The sequence below is a fragment of the Thamnophis sirtalis genome, unplaced genomic scaffold, assembly GCF_051295495.1.
Source record: "Thamnophis sirtalis isolate CommonGarterSnake01/CBP01778 unplaced genomic scaffold, rThaSir2_p1.2 scaffold_2, whole genome shotgun sequence".
Lineage (NCBI taxonomy): Eukaryota > Metazoa > Chordata > Lepidosauria > Squamata > Natricidae > Thamnophis > Thamnophis sirtalis.
Window position 1 is genome coordinate 68,147,833 of NW_028261382.1, and position 24,661 is coordinate 68,172,493.

The 24,661-nt window shown below is 51.1% G+C and overlaps 1 protein-coding gene across 11 annotated transcripts in view; it reads left to right on the plus strand.

The window, feature by feature from the left end:
- The window catches only part of DEPDC5 (DEP domain containing 5, GATOR1 subcomplex subunit), a 73,261-nt gene that overhangs the window by 13,211 nt on the left and 35,389 nt on the right, over positions 1 to 24,661 (plus strand). For 8 of the 11 annotated variants that reach the window (XR_015695545.1, XM_014066166.2, XM_014066155.2 and 5 more), the window contains 12 exons: positions 370 to 444; positions 690 to 824; positions 2,279 to 2,340; positions 3,089 to 3,162; positions 8,824 to 8,893; positions 9,417 to 9,453; positions 10,244 to 10,364; positions 11,072 to 11,298; positions 12,320 to 12,526; positions 14,665 to 14,800; positions 21,343 to 21,440; positions 22,537 to 22,599. Coding sequence is in view for 10 of the 11 variants with exons in the window: in XM_014066166.2 (XP_013921641.2) it covers positions 370 to 444; positions 690 to 824; positions 2,279 to 2,340; positions 3,089 to 3,162; positions 8,824 to 8,893; positions 9,417 to 9,453; positions 10,244 to 10,364; positions 11,072 to 11,298; positions 12,320 to 12,526; positions 14,665 to 14,800; positions 21,343 to 21,440; positions 22,537 to 22,599 (1,305 nt within the window). In the remaining variant the exon portion in view is untranslated. The remainder of the gene's footprint in view (positions 1 to 369; positions 445 to 689; positions 825 to 2,278; positions 2,341 to 3,088; positions 3,163 to 8,823; positions 8,894 to 9,416; positions 9,454 to 10,243; positions 10,365 to 11,071; positions 11,299 to 12,319; positions 12,527 to 14,664; positions 14,801 to 21,342; positions 21,441 to 22,536; positions 22,600 to 24,661) is intronic. The other 3 variants (XM_014066158.2, XM_087705911.1, XM_014066162.2) reach the window with 1 other exon arrangement.

The window sequence follows — 24,661 nt, forward strand, 5'->3', positions numbered from 1 at the left end:
ATAGTAAACAAAATGGGGCTTCTCTGGCTAGCTAGCTGCAGGCTTGTATGGCTGACCCGGCAAGTCCAAGGAAGGGAGGGGCTGTGGGGAAGGAGTTTGGCTTTATCTCCTTCCTGTACAGGTGCCTCTTTGCTGACCTGTGAGGTGCCACCCATGAAAGGCCTTGCCCAAGATCTCACTTGCCACAAGGTCCCTGAAGACCATTTCCCCCCCAGGCTTCTCAGCCTCAGTGGGACTGGTCTTTGTGCTTGTCTTGTTTATACACATCATGGTTAAAACTTAGAGCAACGAGTAAATTAATAACAATAAAGAATGCTGGTTTATCTTCTTTGTTTCCTCCTCCCTCTGTTCTGGATGATGAACAATCAGAGAATTTCCCACCAGGATACAACTCCACCTCTGCTCAAGGAAATTATTTGGAGGCCATAAACCTCTCGTTTAATGGTGAGTTTGGGAAATTCTTGCCTTGCCCTGGGATGTTCTTGGACCAGGAAGAGCCCCATTGCCTTAGCTATTTATTTGTATCCTGCCAGTCTTACAGGACCATCCCTTCTCCCCTCCCCCAGGCTGCCAAGCTGAAAAGGTTGGGGGTGGGTGTTTTAGATGAATGCCTTTGTTACGTGCAAGGGATGCTCCTTCTAAAGCCCCGGGTGCCCTTTTCATTTTTGTCCTCCTTTGCTCCTTTTTAGTGTTTGACAAACATTACATCAACCGAAATTTCGACAGGACAGGGCAGATGTCTGTGGTCATCACGCCAGGGGTTGGGGTCTTTGAAGTGGACCGTCTTCTCATGATCTTGACCAAGCAACGGATGATAGACAATGGTGAAATAATGTTATTATCAATGGGATAAATTCCAATTGGTTATAGTTTTTGCCTCAGTGCTGGGGATCGGGGTTAGGGTTATGGGTTCCCTTCTCCCCTCTCCATGCAAAGCCCCAGTGATGGAGAGAGCCAGAAGGTCTTCCCTCAGAGTCGGTTGGCTTCAGTTCGTTTTTCTGATCGTCCCCATCATGGAAGGGCTTTGAAACCACCTGGCCAGCTTTGATGAGTTTCCTAAGATTTGGGGCTCCGAGCATTCCATAAGTGAATCTGCTGCTCTTCTTGGTTCTGCCTCAAGGGCTTTACTCTGAGGGTGTCAGTTGCCATCAGCTTCTGGGCAGGCTTGTAGTCTGGACAGCGGAATTACTTTCATCTCTTTAATCTAATCGAATTTAATTTGATCTCCTTAATTTAATCTTTAAGCTTCAAGGCAGCTTCAGTGCACAAATGCCCTTGTCTTTCAGTTGGCATGAGAAGAGCCTTAGCTGAACACTTGCCTTCCTTCATAACCCAGAGTGTGGGGCTACTCTTTGCCCATCACAATATGCCTCATTTCTTAGTGAGTTCTGGGCTGTGGGCATCATGGAAAGCCTAAACAAGAGTGTGAAGCTGAATGAAGCCAAAGACCCCCCTAAACCAGGTGGCTCTGGGAAGATCACACCTGAGGCATGCAAAGGTTGAATAGGCCACCTCCTGGGTTGGGATACTTTATGGTGGGGTTGTGCAACACTTCAAGTCAGTAGCCAGAGTGTTCTTTGGAGAAAATACGGGGCCCAAGGCACCCTTGTGGGCACCCCCTTCATTCAGGAAACTGCATTTGGCTAGATATGTGGTCCCAGGAACTACATCTTTGATTAAAGAAGTTGTGACAGGGGGCTTTAGAGGAGTTGTGGGCTTTCTCTCTCCAGAGGTCCAAGGTGAAGAGTTCTTCTGTGAGGCATAGCTCTCTGCCGTCCAAGGAAAAGGCTCTGCTTCTCTAAGGAGGTGCTGGCAGGCACAGAGTGCAGGAGGGCCTTTTCTCCATCTGCACATAATTAATTCATCATTGTTGACTCTTTAGTAGCCTATTTCCATTTTCACTGTAAGTAAGGGATAAGAATTGGGTCTTTTGGAAAGTCAGATCTTACTATCATTAAAATAAAGTGAAATAAAGGCCATTTTGGTTTGCTTATGAGACATCAATCAAATATATGAGCATCATATATTATCCACAAAATGGGTTTTTTTCATTATGCGTGAGGGATTGTGAAGCTGGACAGAGAAACCTCTTGACCCCAAGGTCCGACATTCGTCCAGAGGATCACAGGGTTTTGATGTGATTCAAAGGTTTGCTCACAAACAAAAGTATTTTTAAACGGAACCACTTTGATGCAGTTCTTGGGTACTTGAGCTGGCAACGTTCCTCTTCTTTTCCCACTCCTTCTCATGTCCCTCTTTGGGTTGCTTCTCTTTGCAGGGATCGGGGTAGATCTGGTGTGCATGGGAGAGCAGCCCCTCCATGCAGTGCCGCTTTTCAAGGTAAGGCCTCCTGGCTCGGCCCATCTCCTTCAGCTTTCATCCCCGACTCCCACCAAGGCAAAGGGTCAGCTACTGGATCTTTCCCCAGCATGGGCACCCAGTTCCTCTGCCAGAATAAAGCTTCTGGATGAAAATGTTAAAATGTGTCCATACGGTTGTGTTTCTACCATCCTTGAGATTTGTGCAACATGCGGCTGCAGACGTTATCAATCTATCTTCAAGCTTTTTTCCCTCGGTTTTCTTCTTTCTTGTCAAATAAATTGTTTATGGAGAGAAAGGAAACAGGATCTCAAAAGTCCTGTGGGTTGATGGCCTTGTGGGTCACCCTGTCCCTCCATCTGAAGGCAGGTGGTACTTGGGGGAGGGCTCAGTACTGGAGGGAAGAGAAAGGCAAAATTGGTCAGGAAAGAGAGCCGCAGAGAAAAACTCAACTCCTCAATGCTTTCGGCTCCATCTTCCACACTGGCGGAAGCCCTCTTGATTTTAGTTTGCTTCTGAACACCTAACATTGAGGGCCAGGGACAGTCTTCTTTTAAACCTGGGCAGGCCACCTCCAGCTTCTTTGTTGCCTTTCAGCCTCGGCTGGTACCAACACAATTGGGACCATTGCATTCAGTATTCCAAGGGCCACAGATTGCTGGGCTGAAGTATCCGTGGATGAATTCCTTACCTACAAAGCATCTCTTTTGGTTCTCCAGACACCTCACAGCTGTCTGACTCCTGGTTTCTCCTTCTCTCTTCTCCTTAGCTACACAATCGCTGCAGTTCTGGGGATCCTCGCTTGGGAGATGATTACAATATACCTCACTGGATCAACCACAGGTGCGCATCTGAAATCCAGACCATTGTGGCTGGGCTCTGGCAGGAGCAGGCGGTGTCCACTTGGGGCTATCTACCTATTGCAGCTTTGGTTTTGGAAGACAGGCCCATCACCCTGACTTTCCCAAGGCCTGCAAATACCTCTGGCTGCCTGGTTTGACTTATCCTTTTCTGCTTAAGACACAGAAAGTGGGTTTGTGGGGGAAGCGAAAATGATAATGCATCTTTTGTTTTGGCTCAGTTCCTTGTTTCCGAAGTGAGGCGTGGGAGGAGTAGCACATGGGTTACTTTTGCCCTGGAGACTGAGGTAAATCTTGAGGCCACACCTCCGTTCCTCCTTCTGACCTACCAGATTAACCTCAGTCTCCGGCCCAGAAGGAGTGTTTTTCCTGACTCTCCCTCACTTCGTAGACTTAGAAATTTTTCTTACAGGTTTTTTTCCACAATTTTATCTTTTTACCTTCTGCATCTGCTGGATTGCTGCACCACTCCTCTGCCGTGCTCAGCATAGGTAGAGCTCAAGCCTCATTGCTTGCTAGTGTGCCTGCGCGCCCCAAACAACTTCCTCCCCCTTGCGTAAGAGGGGGAGGAAGCTTCTGCACCACGTGGTGCAACAGAAGCCGCTGCGCGGCTCCCAGAAGGCCAACGAAGACCAGCAGAGGACCGGGGATCCAGCGGGGATCGCCCCAATGCTTCCCAGCCTTAGGAGGAGATCGGGCCGCAGATTGGCAGCTGCCATCTCGCCCGTCGCCATCTTGAGCACATGAGTGAGCGCATGACCGGCGTTCTACGGACGCCGAGAGCACTATAAAAGCACTGCCGAAGCCGGAAGAGGCTTCTTCAGGCCCCAACTCCACCGGTAATCCGGGGAAGCCTGCAAATCGGTGCCTGCCGGTGACTCGGGCCACCGATCGGCGGCAGGAAGAAGAGGAGCTGGGATTCGTCGCAAGAGGATCGAATCCCACCTAATTAAGAGGCCGGCAGAGAGAGAGAGGAGGTTGTTGATCAGCACGACTGTAAGTACAATGGTGGAGGCGGCGAGGAGCAGGGGGGCTAAGCCCAGATCCCTAAGGGTTTTGGATCCGGGTGAGGGGACCTCCAGGAGGGTTCCCCCAGTCCCCAGAGGGAGGTCCCCAGCCAAGAAGGGCAACCCCAGGGCCCAGGGCAAGGCAACCTTTGTGAAGGATATTAGGATCACCAAGGCCTCTGCAAGAAGGTTCAGGGCCACCATCAGCCCCTCCCCTTCCAGATCTCGCTCCCCCTGCAGGCTTCCGGCCCTGGAAGAGGCCCGGGCGCCATCCCCAGGTTCCCCAAGGGGCTCAGGCAGAAGGCATAGCTCCCTATCGCCCCCCCCCCCATCGCCTGCACACACATCTGAGCCTAGGGGTGACCCATTTGGGCGCAGGGCACCCAATCCAGACAGGCATCGGTTGGCACCGCAATCCCCTGAACCCAGGGATTATCTACAGTCCCCAGAGCTCCACCCTTCCCTGCCTGAGCTCCCTGCAAGCTTTCAGGATGTGTTAGCCAGAGCCATAGCCCAGGGGATCGCTTCTGGAATGAAGCACCACTCCCAGAGCTCCAGGAGTAGGTCTTCCCGGGACCAGCCCAGGGGTCACCAGGATCGCTCCAGGGCATCTGCTACCATAAGGGCCAGGTCTCCCTCTCCCTCCACTGCCAGTGAGGCTTCGGAGTTAGAGCAGGGAGAATTGAAAGAGGTGGGGTTCTCTGAGGATGAGGATGCTCAGGCACCTGAGGCCCCCAACATCACTGGTCTTCCCCCCTGCTCTTTGTTTAGCTCCTTACTTCATAAGGCCAGAGCCACAGCAGACCTGGATACCCCCACTAGATCCCAGGCCTGCGACTGCCACGCCTAGCACTAGCTAGATGGATGCAGTTAAGTATGCTTCTCGAGCCTTGTCATCCTCTGTAGCATCCAGGCACCTGTTGTGGTTGCACCACTGGCAGGCGGAGTCCCGGACTAAGTGGCACCTGGCAGGAGCAGACTACGCCGGGGACAAGCTTTTCGTTGCCTTACTGGATCCTGGTGGAGGGCAAAAATAAGCGGAAGGTCTTCCCGGCTATGACCAGACGGTCAGATCACCGGCATGCTCTGTACCCCAGGAGAACATCTTACTGCCCACCTGAATCGGACGTCCAGAACCAGAGGTACCAGACCCCCAGGTTCCATAGACAAGGCGATAGGCAGTTTCCTAGAGACAGGTTCAGGGACCAGCAGCAGAGCAAGTGGCCCTTTCGAGGAGGGGGCAGTCGCCCATTCCGCAGGTTCAAGTTATCCGTCCACGGATCATCCCATCGGCAGTCGCCTCTCCCTCTTTGCGGATGCCTGGGAGCGAGTCACTTCAGACGAGTGGGTCCTCCAGACTGTTAAGCTCAGGTTAAAGCTGGAGTTCCGCTCTCAGCCTCCAAATAGGTTCTGTACCTTCACCACCTCTGCAGATCTGGCCAAACGAGCCCTTAAGGCAAAGGCCATCAAACATCTGTTAGATATCAAGGCCATTGAGTTGGTACCAGAGGGGGAGAAGGGTTCTGGATTCTATTCAAACCTGTTTCTGATCTCCAAGAGTTCAGAGGGGTGGAGAGCCATCCTGGATCTTAAGTTGCTCAATTCCAGGGTGGTCTATCATAGGTTCAAGATGGCCTCCCTGAAATCCATCTTAGAAGGCATCCGTCAAGGCGACTTCTTGGCCTACCTTCATATTAGAATCGCCCCGAAACATCATAAGTTCCTTAGATTTTCCCTTGAGGGCAGTCATTTCCAATATAGGGCCCTCCCCTTTGGGCTGGCTTCAGCCCCCAGGACCTTTACCAAGGTGCTGGCCGTGGCCACGGATCACCTGCGTTCCTTCCCAGTCTGGCTCTTTTGCTACCTACATGACATCCTCGTCCTAGCGAGGTCCCCAGACACTGCCAGGCAGGATCTGGGGCACACCATGGACACTCTCAGGTCCCTGGGGTTCTCTATCAACCTAGAGAAGAGCCACCTGGACCCATCTACCAGTCTCCAACACCTAGGGTCTTATATAGATTCGGTATCCGGAAAGGCTTTCCTTTCCCAGGATCGAAGGGACAGCATTGTGCAGCTGGTTCAGGAGATACGCAAATTACGCTCTGCCCCTGTAGTTCTTCTTCCCAAGCTTCTTGGGAAATTCATCTCTTGTATAGGGATCGTGCCTTGGGCTCGCCTACACGCCAGGGAGCTTCAGTGGTTCCTGCTTCCATACCAGAGAGCCGGGACGAGCGACACCAACTTCAAAATTTGAGTGTCACTTCAGGTGCTGCTTTCGCTCCGTTGGTGGCTGCCCAAGCACTAGACAAGGGAACCAGCGAGGAGGGTACTCACAACGGACATGAGCCTGTTTGGCTGGGGAGCACACCTGGAGACCCAGATAGCCCAGGGCCGCTGGACTCCAACAGACCTGCGCAACAACATAAACTGGTTGGAGCTCAGGGCTATCCATCTGGCCCTTCGTCACTTCAAGACCACCGTGACCGGTCACCATGTCCTGGTCTTGACGGACAACGTGGCAGCCAAGGCCCACGTGAACAGGCAAGGGGGCACACATTCCAAGGCCCTTCGCGATGAGGCCCTCTGGTTGGGGAACTGGGCAGAGAGGCATCTCCAGCCCATCAGAGCGGAACACATCTCCGGGACAGAGAACCAGCAAGCGGATTGGCTCAGCAGGGAGACTGTTGACAATGGAGAGTGGCAGCTCCATCCCAGCATCTTCCTGCAGATCTGCGAGAGGTTCGGGTGCCCAACGGTGGATCTCTTCGCAACCCCAGCGAACGCCCAGCTGCCGAAATTCGTATCGAGGTTCCCGTCCAGGGGAACCATGGACACGGACGCCCTTCGATGCAGATGGCCACCAGGTCTTCTCTACGTCTTCCCTCCCCTTCCCCTCATTCCGGGGGTTCTGAGGAAGTTAGTGTCAGAGGGAGCAAAGATGATTCCAGTGGCTCCTTTCTGGCCACGCCATCCCTGGCTAGCAGACCTGGTGGAGCTGTCCTCAGCTCCTCACTGGAGGATTCCCCCGGGGGAGGTGTCCCTACACCAGGGGTCTCTGGAGCATCCAGAACTGGAGTGGCTCCATCTGACCGTCTGGCGATTGAGCGGGAACAGCTGAGAGGGGCACATTTTTCTGCAAAGGCCATTAGGACCGTCGAGGCGTCCAGGAGGCAGTCCACCACTCGCATCTACAACACCTCCTGGGTTGCTTTCGCGGAATGGTGTCAAGTTAGGGACATCATCCCAGCTTCGGCCTCTGTGCCCCAGGTTCTGGACTTCCTACAGGAAGGTCTGGAGAAAGGTCTGGCCCCCAGCACCCTTAGGAGACAAGTCTCTGCCCTCTCCATGGTCCTGGGGTGTGTGTGGATGCACTGCCTTTGTCTCAATATCTGGTCCTAAGGCGCTTCCTTAAAGGAGCAGCGAATCTGAAACCCCCAGTGGTCCATCGATTCCCTATCTGGGACCTAGCCACAGTCCTCCAGGCATTGACGGAGGCACCATTCGAACCCTTGAGGGAGGTTTCCCTACAATTCCTGACCTTTAAGGTCGTCTTCCTGGTTGCCATCACTTCAGCCAGGAGAGTATCCGAGCTCTTTCCAGAGTCGACCTCTGCACCTTTCTGGAGAACTGGGTCATCCTCAGACTGGACCCCGCATTCATGCCCCAGGTAAATTCTCCCTTCCACAGGGCGTTAGAGATAGTTCTGCCGGACTTCTGACTGCAGCCCTCCAGGGATAGGGAAAGATCATGGCACAGGTTGGATGTCAGAGGAGCCTTGTGCATCTATTTGAAGCGCACGGCGCCCTTCAGGTGTTCAGAGGCCCTCTTCGTGTCCTTTCAACTGTCCACACGGGGAGCCAAGGTTTCCCCAGCCACCATTAGCAGGTGGATCAGAGCGGCCATCTCTCAGGCCTACGAGGCACGGGGACTTCAGGTCCCAGAGGGCATCACAGCGCACTCCACCAGAAGTGCGGCCACTTCAGCAGCCTGGGTCACCCAGGCTCCCATAGAGAAGATTTGCAGGGCTGCTGCCTGGTCTTCTCCATCGCCTTTCATTAGGCACTACCGGCTAGACGCTTACGCCTCCGCAGAAGCAGCCTTTGGGAGGAGGGTTCTGCAGGGAGTCCTAGACTCTCGAGGGGCTCAGGCCCATTGATCCCTCCCAAGGACATCTAGCTTTGGTATGTCCCATGTGTTACTCCTCCCACGCCTCACTTCAGAAACTGTCAGTTGGTCTTACCTGAACTGCATATTTCAAAGAAGGCGTGGGAGTAGTAACTTCTCCCCCTTTTTAGGGTGCACCGCACCAGGGGCCTGAGTTAGTCCAGTGGTCAGTCAGGGCCAGACAGGAAGGATGTGTGCTTGTGCTATCTCTGTCCCTTCCTTCCAGGTGCTCTGCTACGAACCATCGGTTAATCTGGGAGGTCAGAAAGAGGAACGGAGGTGTGGCCTCAAGATTTACCTCAGTCTCCAGGGCAAAAGGTCTGGGTTAATACCCATGTGTGACTCTGCCCATGCCTTCTTCGAAACATGCAGTTCAGGTAAGACCAACTGACATTTTCCTTTTTCCAGAAAAGATGCTGCTTCAGATATTTTTCCCAACCTGTTGTGCTTTTGCTTCCCTCTCTTCATAGTTTCTACACTTCGAAAAGTCAACTTCAATGCAACAGTTTCACCCCACGGATCAAACTGGCAGCTCGGAAGGTGAGTGAAGTGGCCTAAATGTGGAGTGCAGCCATAGCAGTGTAGCTGTACCGTCTCAGATTTCAGCCGCAGGAATAATCACCACCAGCTATTTTTAAGCACAGACATTGCAATGATTGAAGGGAGGAAATTAAAAATTCACCCTGCAGAGCAAGCTGTGCAACTCAGAGGGGGAGAAGGATCCGATCAATACGTGAAAAATAATTATGACCCACAAGTAATGATTATGCCAATCAGCTATTGGGCAGCTAATGATATATGGCAGCTGCCTTGGAAGTGGCAGTGTCCCCGAAGCCTGGTGGTGTCAGGGGTGCCCAGCAGCCTGTCTGTGGGGCAGAAATGGCTGCACAGAAAACCTTGTGGGGGCCAGTGGATCTTTCTTGGTAGCAGCAACTTTGGTGGCAAGAGATTGGTTGTTTCAGACAACACTGCAGAAAGCTGCTTGGTGGGCTACATCGTGCATGTCTGCTCTAGAATGCTCATTTCAGGGTGTTTTTTTTCTTTTTTGCATGTTAAATTTCAGCCACAGAGTGAAAAAGCCAAAAGTAACAGGGAATCTTGTGAGTAACACTCCTACATTACTGCATTATTCTTTTTAAAAGATGGGAACCTCTCCTTCTCTTTACTATATGGAAGAGAAGCAGGGCAGTATTTTCATTTGTAACTAGCCCTTCTACTGCACAAGCAATTTTCTGTATTCATGGCTTTAGCAAGAATCCTACACAGACTCGGAAAAATGGGGCACTCTGTGCCACATAATATGCGATAACTGTTCTGAAGGAAAATGAGTTACCCCTGTGGTAAGATGGGTGGCCAGTACATTTTACAAATGAATGAAATAAAACAGACACATCAAAGATTAGTGCAGGGATGACAGTTTAATCCCCACTCCGTATAACGTTCCAGCATCTCCCTGCCTGCCCAAACTCAACAGCACATTTTCCAGTCGAATGAAGTGATATGATGGATGCAAATTGTGTTAAGCCTGGCACTGCCAGCTATTGGACTGACTGGCCTGGGGTGAAAAAGCACCCCGGGCCTCCTGAGACCTGCAGCCAAGGACCTCTGAAAGAGATGCTGCTCAGTTTCAGCCCTGCTGAGACTTTGCTGGGATCCCCTCGTGAGTTTTGTCTCTGCAGAGCTGACCTTTGTAGGCAAGGAAATCAGGCAAGTAGGTGGAGAAGGTGGAGACTGGACTCTCTGCTGATCTACCCCTCCACACCCCCACCCTGTTGGGCCACATGCTCCATGTTTAAGTTGGCAGAGTGGTTTTGGTGTGGGTTTGCCCACAGCCTGGGACCCAGCTCTTAGAAAGCCCTCCAGTCACAGGCGGCTCTGCTTGTGTTCCAGCCTTGGGAACGCCTAAGGAGACCGAGAACGCTCTTCCCATTCAAGTTGACTACGATGCCTACGATGCCCAGGTGTTCCATCTGCCTGGCCCCTCCAGAGCCCCACGTTGCACCACCTTCAGGTAAGCCTGCATATTGCAAAGTGTAGGTGACTCCACTGGGGAAAAGAGAGGCGAAACGTTTATGTTTGGGTACAAGGAATTAAAAATACTGTGTAAGATAGGAGAGTCCTAGATCTGGGGAGCAGTAATGAGGGAGGGGCCTTAGTGGATGAGAAAAAAACTTGCCATGCTCCACTCTGGCTGAACAATTATCTCGACAGAAACGTCTTGCCTGGTCACAGCTTCCACCTTCTCCCAGTCCCACTTGGCCTACTGGCTCCACTCTCCATGCTGAATGGCAGGGCAGATGTTGATCAACAGGATGTGTCTGGGAAGGCAGGTTACATGCGTAGGGTGGAAGAAATGCGGGGTGGGTTTATCTACCCTAGAGATGATTAAGGGAGGCAGGCTCTGGCCTTCAAGTACTGCAGGAGACCAAGGAGGAAGAGAACCTTCTAAATTCTAGGAGAAACATCCTGGCAATAATGGTAGTTTAGTGGGGAACAGGCTTCCTCGAGAGCTGGTGGGCTGTCCCTCACTGGGGGTCATTTAAGCAAAGGGGAATTTGGAAGCAGCGTCCTGCACTGGATGGGGAGCCAGAGAGAATCTCTTGAGGCAGCATCCATGTTGCAGTTTGCTATGTGATGCCATCCCAACCCTGGCAGTCTCCATGATCCGTTATACAGGCCTCCTAACCCCATGTGATCTGCCCCTTGTGGGTTTCCCAGCAGGCCTGTACGGGAGAGAGAGAGTCGGCCCTGGAAGACCTCCAGCTCCTACGATGCCTCCTCCAGCCCCTCCATGCAGAGTCGGCCTCTGCCCCCCGAAGAGGTCCGGAGCCAAGCTTCAGATGACAGCTCTCTGGGGAGGATCTCGGATATCCTTGTGATCCCCCGGGCCCACCTGCACCTGCAGTATGAAGTCAGCAGCTCTTTGGGCTACACCAGCAGCCGAGGTCAGCACAGGGCTCCAGCCACTTCTTTGGAATCGGTGCTTTGCGTTTTGTCACCTTTAAGGGTTATTAGCTTAAAAAAACTTTCAGAGTCCCGAGAGTCCATTTCCACAGTGCAAATTACAACCCTCTCACAAGCAAGACGAAACCCAGCGTCAGTCACGGATTTCTTCCCAGTTTACCTTTTCCTTCCCTTTTCTTTTGGGCTGGTTGCATTTGCCTAGAATTTATAACTAAGGAGAAGCTTAGTCCTCCTAGAACTTCTCTATCTTATCCTGGAAATGTCACTCTGTTTGAGTCCCAGTGATTGGTTGGACAGAGTGCACTGGTCATGGGTTGGAGCACTATGGAAACTCAACCCTGGTCTTACCTGCTGCATGAACCAATCAAGAAGTAATGCTTTTCTAAAGTTAATTGAGCAGATCTCAGGTGAGGAGAGCAGTGGTGCTCTGTTAAGCCATGGTTAGAACTGAGCCTGTTGTGAAGGGGTCCTTGGTGCTCTCTGAGCTTGGTTGTTTTCTTGCAGATATTTTATTACCAAAGTAGATAACATCATCAGTGCTCTCCATGAACTTGTTGCATGGCACAACCAGTGAGAGTACTTCATTCTTCTGGGAAGCAGCTCCCTCCTCACCTTGTCTTGGTCCATGTCCTCCTCCTCTCCCCACCCCCACTCTGGCCTTAGCTTGCCTCCTCTTCCTCTGGATTATGTCTTGCTCTTGGGCGCTTGGGAAGCCATGATCTCCTCCTAGGGTTCTTAGCTTGGGCCTTCTGTGGCTTCCTATGCACTGTCTCCACAGGGTTTTCAGCTCTCCTTTTCTGCTGTAGGAGAGACAGGAATCTTTTCCCCCCCCCCACATTCCACCCAACTGGAAAGAATGAAGAGGGCCTCTCTGGGTTCTAGAATTCTATGATATTTGGGAAAGCTGTATGCAGAAACAGGGCATCCTTGCTTCAAAGCAGGACCAGATCTTTTGGAGCTCCAGGAATTTCTTATTGAAGGTGAGTTTTTATCCCCTCACAGATCACCTTGAGAACATGTTGGAGTCTCAGCAGCGAGACTCGAGCGCCCCTGGAAGATTTCACGTGGGGAGTGCCGAGTCCCGGCTGCACTTCCGCTCTGCCGGGGGATACACACCACAGCGGGCACTGATCAACCCCTTCGCCCCTTCCCGGATGCCCATGAAACTCACGTCCAACAGGAGGCGCTGGATGCACACGTTCCCTGTGGGTAAGGATCTCCTCTTTGGCCTTTGTTGGTTTGCGTAGTTGTGTAATATGCAACTTCTTCTTTTAGGGGGCTTCTGCCAACCATAGGGGTTCTGTCACCAACTTTTGCTTGGTTTGCTTTTTGTTCTATGGTTAGAGTTACTTCTATTGTCATACTCTTTGAGACTCATAGTTCAGTCAGGAAAGCTTGAGTTGATTGATTGGTTGATTGACTGACTGACTGACTGACTGACTGTGCCATCAAGCTGTTGTCCGCTCTTAGCAAACACAGAGATAAGTTTTCCCCATGATGCTTTCTCCCCAGTCTGTTCTTTTAGATCTTCCAAAGGTGCCCTCAACACCAGTATGATTGAGTCCACCCATCTTGCTACTGGTCTTCTTCTTCTCTTTCCTTCCTTGTTCCCCAGCTTTTCCATGATCCATTAGGTGTTTCCTTGGCTGGCCATGCTCTTCTCAGGAGTCTTCTCCAAAACTAAAGTGGAAAAGCATCAATTCTCCTTCTATCCTGCTTCTTCAAAGTCCAACTTTCCCTTTTGTAGGGTGTCACGCAATACCATGGCTTGTCCATTTCTGATCTTTGTAGTTATAGAGACATGGTGGCATTAAAATACCTTTCCAAGACCTTCATGGCTGCTATACTGAGTCCTCGCCTGCAGTTGGACTGCTTCTTGGTTTAGTGTTGACGGTTGATCGTAAAAGGCAGAAGTTCTTCACCATTTCAGCATCTTCATCGCCAATTCTAAGGCTGATTGTCATCTGTCATCAATAGTTTGGTCTTCTTTATATTTAATTTTAGTCCCATTTTTCACTGTGCTGTTTGACATTTGGAACTAGGGCTTGCAAAACCTTTGCATTCTTGGCTCTAAGGAGTACTAATAACATGGCATAGTTCATTGGTGTTTCTTACTCCACATCTTGAGTCCTTGGGCTGCGTATGTCTCATAGTTGGTGGGATGTGAGCAACAGTATATTGGCTTGCGAAGAAGTGTCTAGATTATATATCCCACTTTACATAGAACACTGAGCAATCTTGGAATAAAACTGGACTTTTATTGTGTTTTTGTTACATTAGCCAAAATAAATCACAGGCTGGTAATCTCAGTTTCTTTTTTCTTTTTTCAAATAGATTTTTTTAATTTTTTGTTAAAAATTTTAAAACCCTTTTACAAACAAATTGTTGTCCAGGTTTCCCCCTTTTACATTTTCTCATAGTCATAATTTGTCTTACATCACATTCCCATTCCAATTTCAGCCCCATTTATTTCTTCCCATATTTCCATCTTAAATTAATTTTTTTCTTAACACATAAACAATATTATTTTTTTGCCCTTTCAGAAAATATATCAAATTTATCATTTCATTTTCCATTTGTTATTCTAATTTCTATAGGTGGCATATATCCTCAAATTCAATTTTAATATAATAAGCAATTTACTTAATTGGTTATCCACAATTATTATCTTATTTAACTATATATCGTTAGCAGTATTAACATATTTTATTTTTCTACTGACCATTTTCTCTTAACTTATCCCTTACTCTCTTTGATGTTCCATTTTCCACAAGTTTTCTGTTTGTCCTACTATCCCCTACTCTTAGATCATTTTTTTCTCCCCCCCCCCCCCTTATAGGTATTATATTTTTTCTTCTGAATTTTTCCTGTCATTCTTCTATAAATTATTTGAGTAACCCTCCCTAAGATTTCTCTTTTTTTCTTCCCACCATTTTTCTCTTTGTCTTTTATTGCTTTTAGTTTTTCCAAACCTCAAGCTCTGACTCTTTAAATCCATAAACATTAAAAACCTGGTAGCAAAGACAAGCTTCCGCATGCAATTCCTTATTAAACCCTCTTCTGCACTCCATCCCAGCACTTGGGGGGCATGAGGGGGACATCATAAACCATGTCAGTTTTTGCCTAGCAGTGGGTATCTTCACGCTCCACTCTCCAGTTTTTTCTGGGTATAACAACTGGCTGAGTTGTCTGTAGCTACCTAATTCCTCCTTTTAGCAATGGGATCCATGCATTGGAATGTATGTGTGTGCGCACACACAGATGCTAATCCCATACATACCCAAAGAGTAATACAATCAGCTTTGATTAGGGAGAATAATGAAACAGCAAAATTTGTGATTGGACAGGTCCTTCTGGAGAAGCCATCCAGATCCATCACCAGACCCGTCAGAACATGGCCGAAATGCAGGGTAGCGGGCAGCGGGACTGGACTCACTCCTCAGCTGAGCTGTTGGAACTGGCTTATCATGAGGCGGCTGGCAGGTAAGGGCAGTTAGCGAGTGGAGCCTGAACTCACTGGGCACCCTGCCATAGCAGGATCACCATCTCATTTAGGAGTTTTTCACTGGCAGAATATTTATAACTTGGAGTTGAACTGCAAGGTTCAACTGCAAACTATAAATATAAATATTCTAACAGCGTAAAAGGTCCTTTGTACTCTCTGAGCTTGGCTAGTCTCCGAAGTGAGGTGAGGGAGGAGTCACACATGGGTATTAACACAGCCCTTTTGCCCTGGACACTGAGGTAAATCTTGAGGCCACACCTCCATTCCTCCTCTGACCTCCCAGATTAACCTCAGTCTCCAGCCCAGAAGGAGTGTTTTACCTGACTCTCCCTCACTTCGAAGATTTAGGAATTTTTACAGGATTTTTTGCAGGATTTTACCTTTTGAATCGATTCACCCTTCCTTGCTGTGCTCAGTGCTGCTAGCCAAGCCGCGCCATTGGCTAGCACGAAACCAGGCGACTGGACGGTCGCGTAATTGGATAGAAGGCCCTGCGCCACGTGGTGTGCCTTGGAGGGCTCTACGCGCCCAGGAAGCCTTCGGAGAACCGGGGATCCAGCAGAATCGTCCCCCAACGTGCCCAAGCTTCAGGGAATTGGGTCGCAGATCGGCAGCCGCCATCTTAGTTTTCCGCCATCTTAGGAGCACGTGAGTGAGTGCGTGACTGGCGTTCCTTCTTTGGACGCTGAGAGCGCTCAGAAGACACCGCTGTAGCCGGAAGAGGCTACAAGAGGAGGCCTCAACTCTGCCGGCAATCCGGGGAGGGCCCAGAATCAGCAGTGAGCCAGCATTCGAGCTGCGGATCGGCGGCAAACTTCGAAAGAGTGTGGTGCCTTGAGGATCAAGGCACACAAAGAGAAGAACCCGGCAGGGAAAGAGGAGGTGGTGCATCATAACCGTGAGTACTATGACGGAGGCGGCAAGGAGCGGGGGTGCTGGGGACTCGGATCCAGGCGAGGGGACCTCCAGGAGGGTTCCCCAGGAACCAGAGGGAGGTCCCCCGCCAAGAAAGGCACCCCCAGGCCCCATAGGAAGGGAACCTCCGGGAAGGAGGTTCGCATTACCAGGGCCTCTGCAAGAAGGTTCAGGGCCACCATCAGCCCCTCTCCTTCCAGATCTCGCTCCCCCGGCAGGCTTCCTGCTCTGGAAGAGACCAGGATGGCATCCCCGGGTTCCCCAAGGGGCTCAGGCAGAGGGCGCAGCTCCCTATCGCCTGCCCACCCATCTGAGGCTAGGGGAGACCCCTTTGGGTGCAAGGCACCCATCCCTGCCAGACACCGGCTGGCACCGCAATCCCCTGAACCTAGGGAATTTCTGTAACCCCCAGAGCTGCATCCCTCCCTTCCAGAGCTTCCTGAAAGCTTCCAGGAGGTGTTAGCCAGGGCCATAGCCCAAGGGATTGCTTCTGGGATGAAACACCAGTCCCAGGGTTCCAGGTGTAGGTCTTCCCAGGACCAGTCCAGGGGTCACCAGGATCGCCCCAGGTCCTCTGCTGCCAGAGAGCCCAAGTCACCCTCCCCCTCCACTGCCAGTGAGGCTTCGGATTTAGAGGAAGGGGAGTTGAAGGAGGTGGGGTTTTCTGAGGATGAAGACGCCCAGGCCCCTGAGGCTCCCAACATCACCGGGCTGTTCCCCCCTCCTTGTGTAGCTCCTTACTTTGTAAGGCCAGGGCCACAGCAGACCTGGATCCCCCCCCCCCAGAGCCCAGTCCCGCAACTGCCACTCCCAGCACTAGAGGGGGTAATAAGAAGGGGCCCTTTCATAGGCCCCAGGTGGAGAAGGAGGAGATTCCCACTCCAGAGATGTTCCTAGAAGTGCTTAAATCCCAGAGGGTTAAGCCAGGGTCTTTTCCGAGGTGGCGCAGTGGTTAGAGTGCAGTACTGCAGCCACTTCAGCTGACTGTTAGCTGCAGTTCGGCGGTTCAAATCTCACCGGCTCAGGGTTGACTCAGCCTTCCATCCTTCCGAGGTGGGTAAAATGAGGACCCAGACCGTGGGGGCAATATGCTGACTCTGTAAACCGCTTAGAGAGGGCTGAAACCCCTTTGAAGCGGTATATAAGTCTAACTGCTATTGCTATTGCTATTCCCAATCCAGGGGGCAATGAGCGTAGATTTTATAATCTCAATTCTACCTTCGCCCAAGCTCTGCAGGTACCTTCAGTGGACACTCCGGTCGCCAGCCTGGCTTCAGCTTCTGCGATGGTGATTGGAGACATATCTAACTGTCTCAAGGCAGAAGACAAAAAGACGGAGATGATTGTGCGTAAGTCTTTCCAGGCTATAACCTGGGCTATTAGGGCGGCCGCTTCAGCATCCTTTTTTAACAGGTCAACAGTACTATGGCCAGCCACGGAGGTACGACTGCTGCAGGACATCTCCAAGGTGCTGGCAGCCACTCAGTTTTTGGCGGACGCCATGCTGGATGCAGTTAAGTATGCATCGCAAGCTTTGTCATCCTCTGTAGCGTCCAGGCGCCTACTGTGGCTGCGTCATTGGCAGGCGGAGGAACGCAAGCTTCAGTGGAAGAGATTTGCAGGGTGGCTACCTGGTCGTCGCCATCACCATTTATTAGACATTACAAGGTTGATGTGTTTGCCTCGGCTGAGGCCTCCTTTGGGCGGCGAGTGTTGCAAAGGGTGCTTTCTTCTCTGGAGGACCCTGTCCAGCCTAGTTCCCGCCCTGGCACTTAATTGCTTTGGCATGTCCCATGCTTGGATTCCCCAAGCAGCGCACAGGAGAACAACGGTTGACTTATCTGAATGGTCCTTCTATGTGCGCTGCGGGGGGAATCCAAACCCGCCCGCAGTTTCGGCTGGCCAGGGCTATCTCAATACTCTGACTCGAGGACTGACCTTGCTCTGCTTAATGACTTGACTTACTCTGGACGTGACTGTAAATACCATGTTCTTGGCTACAGCCATAAGTGACATTGCTACACATCTTTCAATGGCTGACTTTGTATAAAACTGACCCATCCAGTCAGAGGAGGCGTGGTCAACATTTACATAACTCAGTCTCTAGGCTAATGGGCAAAGTTAACCCATGCTTGGATTCCCCTCGCAGCGCACATAGAAGGACCGTTCAGGTAAGTCAATGGTCGTTCCTGGTTCCCAAGAGTTCAGGGGGTGGAGAGCCATTCTGGACCTTAAACTGCTTAATTCCAGGGTGGTCTACCATAGTTTCAAGATGGCCTCTCTGAAATCCATCCTAGAGAGCATCCGACAGGGTGATTTCCTGGTCTCCCTCGACCTCACCGTAGCCTACCTACACATCAGGATCGCTTCTGAACACCGTAGATTCCTCAGGTTTTCCCACGAGGGCAGCCACTTCCAGTATAGAGCTCTCCCCTTTGGGCTAGCTTCAGTTCCCAGGACCTTTACCAAGGTGTTGGCCGCGGCTGCGGGTCACCTTCGTTCCTTCCCAGTCCGACTCCATTGCTACCTGGATGACACCCTAGTCCTAGCCAGGTCTCCAACCACTGCCAGCCAGGACCTGGGTCTCACCATCGACACACTTAGGTCCCTGGGGTTCTTGATCAACCTCAAGAAAAACCATCTAGTTCCATCCACCAGCTCCTAGGGTCCATTATAGATTTGGTGTCTGGAGAGGTCTTCCTCTCCCAGGAATGTAGGGACAGCATTGTTCAGCTGGTGCATGAGATACGCAAGTTATGCTCTGCCCCTGTAGTTCTTCTTCCCAAGCTTCTTGGGAAATTCATTTCTTGCATAGGGATCGTGACTTGGGCTCGTCTCCACGCCAGGGAGCTTCAGTGGTTCCTGCTCCCACACCAGAGAGCCGGGACTGGCGACGCCAGCTTCAAGGTTCGAGTGTCACCCAGGTGCTCCTCTCGCTCCATTGGTGGTTGACCCCAGCCCTAGACAAGGGGTCACTCTTCAAGGAACCAGCGAGGAAGGTGCTCACGACAGACGCAAGCCTGTTCGGCTGGGGAGCACACCTGGAAGCCCAGATAGCCCAGGGCCGCTGGACTCCAAAAGACTTGCACAACAACATCAACTGGTTGGAGCTCAGGGCCATCCATCTGTCTCTACGTCACTTCAGGACTTCGGTGACATACCACCATGTCCTGGTTTTGAGTGAACAGGCAAGAGGGCACACATTCCAAAGCCCTGCGCGATGAGGCCCTCCAGTTGTGGAACTGGGCAGAGAGGAACCTTCGATCGATCAGAGCAGAGCACATCTCCGGGATAGAGAACCAGCAGACGGATTGGCTTAGCAGGGAGACGGTCGACAACGGAGAGTGGCAACTCCATCCCAATGTCTTCCTACAGATCTGCAAGAGGTTCGGACGCCCGACAGTGGATCTCTTCGCAACCCCAGCGAACGCCCAGCTGCCAAGCTTCGTATCGAGGTTCCCGTCCAGGGGCGCCATGGACACAGATGCCCTTCATTGCAGATGGCCGCCCGGTCTCCTCTATGCCTTCCTTCCCTTTCCCCTCATTCCCGGGGTTCTGAGGAAGTTAGTGTCAGAGAGAGCAGAGATGGTTCTAGTGGCTCCCTTCTGGCCACGTCGTCCCTGGTAGCAGATCTGGTGGAGCTGTCCTCAGCTCCCCACTGGAAGATTCCCCTAGGGGAGGTGTCCCTGCACCAGGGGTCACTGGAGCATCCGGACCCGGAGTGGCTCCATCTGACCGTCTGGCAATTGAGCAGGAACAACTAAGAGGGGCCCATTTCTCTGCGAAGGTCATTAAGACCATTGAGGTGTCCAGGAGGCAGTCCACCACTCAGATCTACAATGCCACCTGGGTCACCTTTGCGGATTGGTACCAAGCAAGGGACATTGACCCAGCTTTGGCTTCCGTGCCCCAGGTTCTGGACTTTCTACAGGAAGGTCTGGAGAAAGGTCTGGCCCCCAGCACCCTTAGGAAACAAGTCTCTGTCCTCTTCACGGTCCTGGGGGGCGGGGGTGGACTCCCCGCCTTTGTCACAGCATCTTGTCCTAAGGTGTTTCCTTAAGGGAGCGGCGAATCTGAAACCCCCTGTGGTCCATCGATTCCCAACCTGGGACCTGCCCACGGTCCTCCAGTCACTGATGGAGGCACCTTTCGAACCCTTGAGGAAGGTTTCCTTACAATGCCTGACCCTTAAGGTCGTTTTCCTGGTTGCCATCACATCGGCCAGGAGGGTATCCGAGCTTAACGTTCTGTCCACCAGAGAGGACCTCTGCACCTTCCTGGAGAACCGGGTCTCCTCAGGCTGTATTATTGTAAGTAGTGTGTGTGTGTGTGTGTGTAAGTGTTTTACCCGCCTCTGCTGGCGCGCAGGCTGGCACTTTATTTTTTCTTGCAGCCCTTTCCGAAAGCCCCGCCGAAGCCCTGACGCCGCGTCCACCATAGAGCGGGACGTGTCCCGCTCTATGGTGGACGCGGTGCCAGGACTTTAAAGCCCTGCAGCCCTTTCCGAAAGCCCCGCTGAAGCCATGCCGCCGTATCCGCCATGGCGGATGTGGCGGCAGGGCTTTAAAGTCCCACTCTATGGCGGATGTGGCAGCAGGGCTTCGGCGGGGCTTTCAGAAAGGGCTGCAGGGCTTTAAAGTCCCGGCACCGCATCCGCTGTAGAACGGGACGTGTCCCGCTCTATGGTGGACATGGCAGCAGGCCTTCGGCGGGCCTTTCGGAAAGCCGCACTGGGTCTTTGGCGGAGCTTTCCAAAAGCCCCGCTGAAGCCCCGGCGCTGGCAGACATAGGGCAGCAGACATAGGTTGGCTTTTGCCCTCTTACCTCACCGGCCATAAACCTCACCGCACATCACTGCCTCAAGATTTCCCTCAGTCTCCAGGGCAAAAGGGCTGTGTTAATACCCATGTGTGACGATTCCCACACCATCTTCGAGACATGCCGTTCAGGTAAGACCAACTGACATTTACTTATAGACCGGGGTGTCAAACGTCTGATGACATGTCACGTCATGTATCATAACTTTCCCCCCGTCGCTAAAATGTGAGTGGGCGTGGCCAGCGCGTGATACACCCGGCCCTCAAGCCGCGAGTTTGAAACCCCTGTTATAGACATTTACCCAACCAGGTAATATCGTCAGTGCCTTCATCCTTGCATTGATAACATTATGTAACTGGGTCATAAAACATCTGGAAGAAAACACCAAGGTCAGAGAACACCAAGGAACCCACCAAAATACCTGTTCCTGTCATTTGATTTCCATTTTAGCCTGGTACTTCCAGTTCTCATTTTTCTGACATGCCCAATGAGGTATTTTTTTAAATTGCCTTTTGATTTTCTTTTCTGGGCAAGGAGAACCTTCATGGTGACAACTGAATAAGTCATGGATGGAAAGGATTTTTATCATCCATTGAAAAAGCATCAGGCAGGTGGCCCACCTTGCCTCCTCTCTTTCGGTTGACTTGCAAGATGCTTGCTGAGCACATGGGGAACACCCGGGGCTTTTGTTTTTGCTGAGGTTTCTCAGGGAGGGGATGGAGTTGGGGGTCTGGCTCCAAGCAGAGATGCCTTCGTCTCAGGCGGGTCTTTCTTTTCTTCCCTCCAGGCATGGCATTTCTAGACAATCAGAGGACAGCAGTTCCTGCTTGAGCTTCAGAGACATGAAAGATTATCCAAACCAGCTAGCGGGCAGCCAAGGTCCAGGTAATCAAGACAAACATTTCTGGCTGAGATGGCTTGACTCTCATCCACAAAACCCACCTGACTTTGGATGCCTTAAGGTAGCCAGGAAGAGCAGATCCCATGGGCCATTTTTAGCCATTTTTCTGCTGCTAGGATTTTATGGGCACACAAAACTGAATGGCGACTGGAGTTGGCAACTTGAACAGAATAACAGAGTTGGAAAGGGACACCGAGACACTGGAAGTCTTCTAGTCCAACCCCCTGCTCAAGCAGGACACCCTATACCATTTCAGTTTGCTCCTCTTAAAGACTACCAGTGATGGAACCCCCACAACTTCTGAAGGCAAGCCGTTCCATAGTTAATTGTTTTCAGTGTTAGGAAATTTCTCCTTAGTTCTAGGTTGCTTCTCTCCTTGGTTAGTTCCTATCCATTGATTCTTGTCTTATCTTCTGGTGTTTTGGAGAATACTCTTCTTTGTGGCAACCCTTCAAATACTGGAACACTGCTATCATGTCACCCCTAGTCCTTCTTTTCATTAGAATAGACATAGCCAATTCCTACAATCTTTCTTCATATATTTTAGCCTCCAGGCCCCTAATCATCTTTGTTGCTCTTTTTTGTACTCTTTCCAAAGTCACAACATTTTTTATAATGTAGTGACTAAAACTGAATGCAGTATTCAAGTGAGGCCTTACTAAGGCTTTGTAAAGCGGTATTAGTACTTCATGTGATCTTGATTCTGTTTATGCAACTCAGGACAAGATTGTTGTCTGTTGTTCTGCTGTTGCAGCCAAGTTCCTCCTGCATTGCCTTTGTCTGTGTGGGAGGTGATGCTCAAGGGATTGGGGCTCCCTCCCTTCAAAGAAACCTGCTTTGGATTGGTTGCTAAGAAATGTGTAGCCTCCTCATTGATTGGAATCCTCACCGATCTTTACAGCATAAAAATAGTAATAAACCCAAGCTGTAGCTTGTAGATTTCAAAAGCAGGTCAGGACTGAGGCAAATCAAGGGGTTGATTTTCTGTGTGTAGGGGATAGTGGTGACAATATTATTTGTTTGATCCTTTGGAACCTCATGCAGTTCCTTGAAAGCCCTCTGTATCCCCTTCCCTTCCAGCAAAGGCAGGAATGAATGCCCAGACGCTCAACAAGGAGCTGCTGGATGGTTCACCTGATCCAAGTAAGCACAAGGGGGCAGGTGAGGGAGATGAGGTTGGTGTGCATAAAGCCGAGTGAGTTTGAGAGCTTTGAGCTGGGGGGTGTCTCTCGTGTGGAACTCCTTCCCAGATGCCCGTGAAGGGGGACAGACTGGCTGTCTCCCCTCTCCCTGGGAGGGCTTTGGGGTTTGGCATCCCAGTTCCTGCTTCTGGAAATGACCCATGAGGGTAGGGCTCTGAGCTCATAACAGATAAAAGGAAAAACAGAAGCAAGAAACAAGCAGGTGCTGGATGGCTTGTCCACATTGCTCTAGTCAGGGTGGAGAGAGCAGCTAATAAACCTCCTGATTCAAGCAGATCTTCTGGCCTCAGTGAGGAAGACACAGCAAGATCAGAGGGAAGGAACCTCCAGTGCCGGATCTCTCTCTTCAAAGGGTTAGCAGCCTTTTTCTCACAGTTCCCGAAGAAGCTGAGGGTCACTTAGGCAGCAATAAGAATCCAAATGCAGGCTCCTATTTTAAAGAAACGGTACAAATGGAAAAGCCCATTTTTAAGCCACTTCTCTTTCCTTCCAAACGTTTCTGCTCTGAGGCAGCCAAAACAGAGTTTGAATGTTGATTTGGCTTATTGGTGTGCAGAATTACAACGATGGGAGGGATTCCTTCCAAGAATGGGGACCCTGTCCTGGGAAGCAGCCTGGATCAGCTTTTAAGGGCCACCTTAGGCCAGCGATCCAATGAAGGCCCAAGGAAATAACTCCTTCAGCAGCCTTTGCCTTGGGTGGGGCTGGGGTGGGGTCTTTGAATGCTTTTTCCTCTCCCTGGGCTGGAACAGCCCTTCCAGGCAATCCTACAACCCAGAAAGTGGAGCCTTTCCCAAGCAAAGCTGTGCGAGATCACACAGGCACCGAGTCCCCTCTGGGCATCCCAGGAAGGACCAGCTGGAAGTAGAAGAGTAGCAAGCTGGAAATGGCTGATTTGGGGAGGCCTATTCCTGCCAAGGTTCTTCTTGAAGCCAAAGACGATGCTTTAAATTGGCATCGAAATGTATTTGTGTGTATGTATTTGCCTATGTTAAATATATATGCATCCCAGCAACCTGGATTGAAATGAATGAGAAGTGCTAGAAACTAAATGAAACATTAGGCTCCTGAGCTGAGTTTTGGAGTCTTGTTTGATCAGCAGTGGGACGTAACTGATGCTGCCATTTTCATCTCTCTTTCCTAAAGCTGAGCAGGAGAGACTTCTGGAACCCGCCTCCCCATCATCCTTCCTCCCCCACCCCCACCCCTGTCCTGCCTCTGCCAAGAAGATCCTTTCAGAATCCAATCCCAGCCCTCCCCTGGGCCTTTGCCTTTGCTCCCCACTTAAGAGCAGCCCTTCACAGTTTCCTCAGGAGTGTTTGATAGGGGGCTCTTCGCCAATAGAGGTATGAAGAATCTCAGGATCTAGTGCTGATTGGATGACTTCCAAGAAATCTTGAAAGGTCCCAGAGACAGATCCCCTCAGTCATAGCCTATGGGGCTTTCTTCTACCCTGATAGTTGCACAGAAGGGGGTGCCCTCTGTACCGTGTCCCTAGGAAGAGGTGAGGGGATGGGGCTGGGTCCCCTTCAGAGGGGAGTGACGGTGGCTATGAGGGTCTCTTTTGGGGCAAGTCCAGCCAAACCACTTTTCCCTGGATTTCTTTCTCCAGTTTCCACTTTTTCCTGTCCTTGGTTTTTCCCCTCTTCCCTTTTCTGTTTCTTTTTGAGCCCTTGGAATGCCCCCCCCCCACCGTTGTCTCTCTCCGCTATGGCTGCCATACTGATGTGCCTGTTCTGCCAACACAGGCTCCCCCCCCCCCCAATTTCTCTTGCACTGACACAAGAGGAGGACCTGGTTTAATTCGCTGGGCTGGGCTTTGAATCCTGGTGCTGTTCTGTGTTTTTGTGCGCTTCATTGTGCTTGAGAGTGATGTTAATTCTCAGCGGCTGATTTGGCTTGGATTCCAAATCACCGGGCGAGGGAAGCATATTAACTTTTCAACCCCAGTTGCATGATGGGAATGAGCTGGCATGGGCTCACTGCACTGTTTAACCGACTCT